The sequence below is a fragment of the Marmota monax genome, unplaced genomic scaffold, assembly GCF_021218885.2.
Source record: "Marmota monax isolate L192 unplaced genomic scaffold, Marmota_monax_Labrador192_F-V1.1 WCK01_AAM20220418_F8-fsc00460, whole genome shotgun sequence".
NCBI classification, from domain to species: domain Eukaryota; kingdom Metazoa; phylum Chordata; class Mammalia; order Rodentia; family Sciuridae; genus Marmota; species Marmota monax.
In genome coordinates, this window is record NW_026692817.1 from 320148 (window position 1) to 323022 (window position 2875).

General features: G+C 37.4%; 1 protein-coding gene across 1 annotated transcript; it reads left to right on the forward strand.

Annotated features, from left to right (window-relative positions):
• The first annotated feature begins 1519 nt into the window (after positions 1–1519).
• LOC124095330 (olfactory receptor 2B11-like) lies at positions 1520–2458 on the forward strand. Its single transcript, XM_046448464.1, has one exon. The coding sequence runs from the start codon at positions 1520–1522 to the stop codon at positions 2456–2458; it is 939 nt and encodes a 312-aa protein (XP_046304420.1).
• The last annotated feature ends 417 nt before the right edge of the window (positions 2459–2875 follow it).

Sequence of the window (2875 nt, forward strand, 5' to 3'; positions counted from 1 at the left end):
TGCCTTTTAGCTGAAAAATAATGAAATACTTCATGAAAATTTTAATGTTTCTTGGCTTAAGTTAAAAATCTCCTGACAGAAGTTACCCAAATTTGACAACTGTATTTATACATGTAAAATGTAGTTATATGTGTTTGGCAAATTGGTCACTGAAAACTGTTCAAATTCTTATGTTAAACAAGGAAAACAGACTTACTTGATAAAGAAAAATTCCTACAAAACATAAATTAAGGAAAATTCAGCATAAAATATTAAATGGCTGAAATCTGAACTAAATAGCTATGCAAAATAACATAAATGTGAAAACAAATTCCAAAGCATGAAGAAATCTCTGTCATTATAGTTTAACTATTCAAATTTATGAAATAATAGGATCACTGTTAACTATACTAAAAAGAGAACATCAATGTTAAAAGTGTTTATAATTTATAGTTTTGCCTCAGTTTCAAATACCTAAGATAGATTTGTTTAAATCCAAAGTCTTCACACACCCCTCAGAGAAGACATAGATAGATGGAACTGGGGTAAGACCATACTTTCTGTTCTTGTTGCTGTAGCTCACACCCAGGGTCAAGCACATGCTAGGCAAGTGCTCTACCACTGAGCCTCATCCCTAGCCCTGGACTACAGTATCATTGTTTTGGGGGGTGGGGATGATGGAGAAGTACCAGGGATTGAATTTCAGGGCACTCAACCACTGAGTCACATCCCCAGACCTACTTTGTATTTCATTTAGAGACAGTGTCTTTGCTTTTGCTGAGGCTGGCTTTGAACTTGCAATCCTCCTGCCTCAGCATCTGAGCTGCTGGGATTATAAGAGTATGCCACTGTGCCTGGCTGTACTATTGTATCTTGATGATACTTGTACCTCCAGGATACTCTTCATCATTTTTCTACTATTGCTACTGAATACTTTTATGATTCTTTCACTTCTGTAATGTCTTGCAGCAGTGATCCTTAAAATAACCAATCCAATCACTTGGTCTCAAGCATCATTTACTTTAAAAAAAAGAATGTATATATATGTACACATTAGTTGTCAATAGATCTTTCTTTATTTATATGTGGTGCTGAGAATTGAACCCTGTGCCTCTCACATGCTAGGCAAGCACTCTACCACTGAACCAAAACCTCATCCCCAGCATCATTTACTTTGTCAAACATCTGAAGATAGGAAGCAATGAACTTCTCATTAAGAATATATTTAGCTGATTTTTAAGGCAGTATAAGTTTGAAAATCATTATTTCTGAGTTTCCAAAACACAGTCACTCACCAGAAAACAAGGAGATAACTATTGTCAGTTTTATTATACAGGAGAAGAAATTGTTCACAATAACTGCCAATAATTTTTGGTGTAATAAAGGGAAATTAGATAACCTGGTGTCAAGTTCTTTATTTCAAGTTACTGCATTCTGTCCTTTATGAGTACACAACCAATTGATCATCATGTCTGGTCATTCCTCATCATGTTAACTTCCTTGGGACCTTCCCCACTCTAGGTGAAACACACTGAAGAGAATGGCACTGATTAATCAAAGCTACCCTGAAGAGTTCATTCTACTAGGCTTTACTGACCGTCCTTGGCTAGAGCTTCCTATATTCATTGTTCTTCTGATAACATACCCCATGGCCATGATAGGAAACATTGCCATCATTCTGGTGTCCAAGTTAGACCCCCGACTCCAGAGTCCTATGTATTTCTTCCTCACCAACCTCTCCTTTTTGGACATGTGTTACACCACAAGCATTGTGCCTCAGATGCTGTTTAACTTGGGAAGCTCTAAAAAGACCATCAGCTATATGGGGTGTGCAGTTCAGCTCTATTTCTTCCACATAATGGGGGGCACAGAATGTCTTCTCTTAGCTATCATGTCTTTTGACCGCTATGTGGCCATATGCAGACCTCTGCACTACAACCTTATCATGAATCAGCACATCTGTATCTTGTTAGTGTCCATTGTATGGCTGGGTGGAATCACTTATGCTGTCTCAGAGGCCACTGTAACACTACAATTGCCACTGTGTGGTGTCAATAAACTGGATCACTTGGTGTGTGAGATTCCAGTTCTGATAAAGACCGCTTGTGGTGAAAAGAAAGTTAATGAGCTCACACTTTCTGTAGTATGTATTTTTTTATTAGCTATTCCTCTGTGTCTAATTCTTGCCTCATATGCTAGTATTGGACATGCTGTACTTAAGATGAAATCTTCTGCAGGAAGGAAAAAGGCCTTTGGGACATGTTCTTCTCATCTCACTGTAGTTTTCTTATTTTATGGTCCAGCCATTTGTATGTACCTCCAGCCCCCTTCTTCCATCACAAGGGACCAGCCCAAGTTCATGGCCCTTTTCTATGGAGTGGTGACTCCTACAGCCAACCCCTTCATCTACACCTTGAGGAATAAGGATGTAAAGGGGGCATTAGGCAACCTGGTGAGAAATATTTTGAGTTCCAAATAAAAATTTTAAATTATTTAGCACTTAGATCTAGGATTATAAATTTTTCTCTTATAATTCATTCATTTATGTCATGAAATCTCGTAATATATATTTTTACAACCCTCTTATTTCTTATGTTCCATGTAATCAAGTAGACAAGGATTACACTTGGCTGATCAGTGTGGGAACTCTTTCTGAAAAGAATTCTGTTTGGGTTGGTATACACTGAGATAGTAACTTTCTTAAGTAGTAAAAATATTAATAATAGAAATTATAATTACATTAGTTCAAGCAAATTAACATGAAAAGCTTGGCAATCATTCATCAGTGGGCTTCCTATCAGTGTCACATGATAAATGTTATGTCATCTCTGCAAGTTGCCCCAGGTATGAGTGTGAAGCCTGGCTGCACTGCATTTGGTGTAAAGCACTCTATACT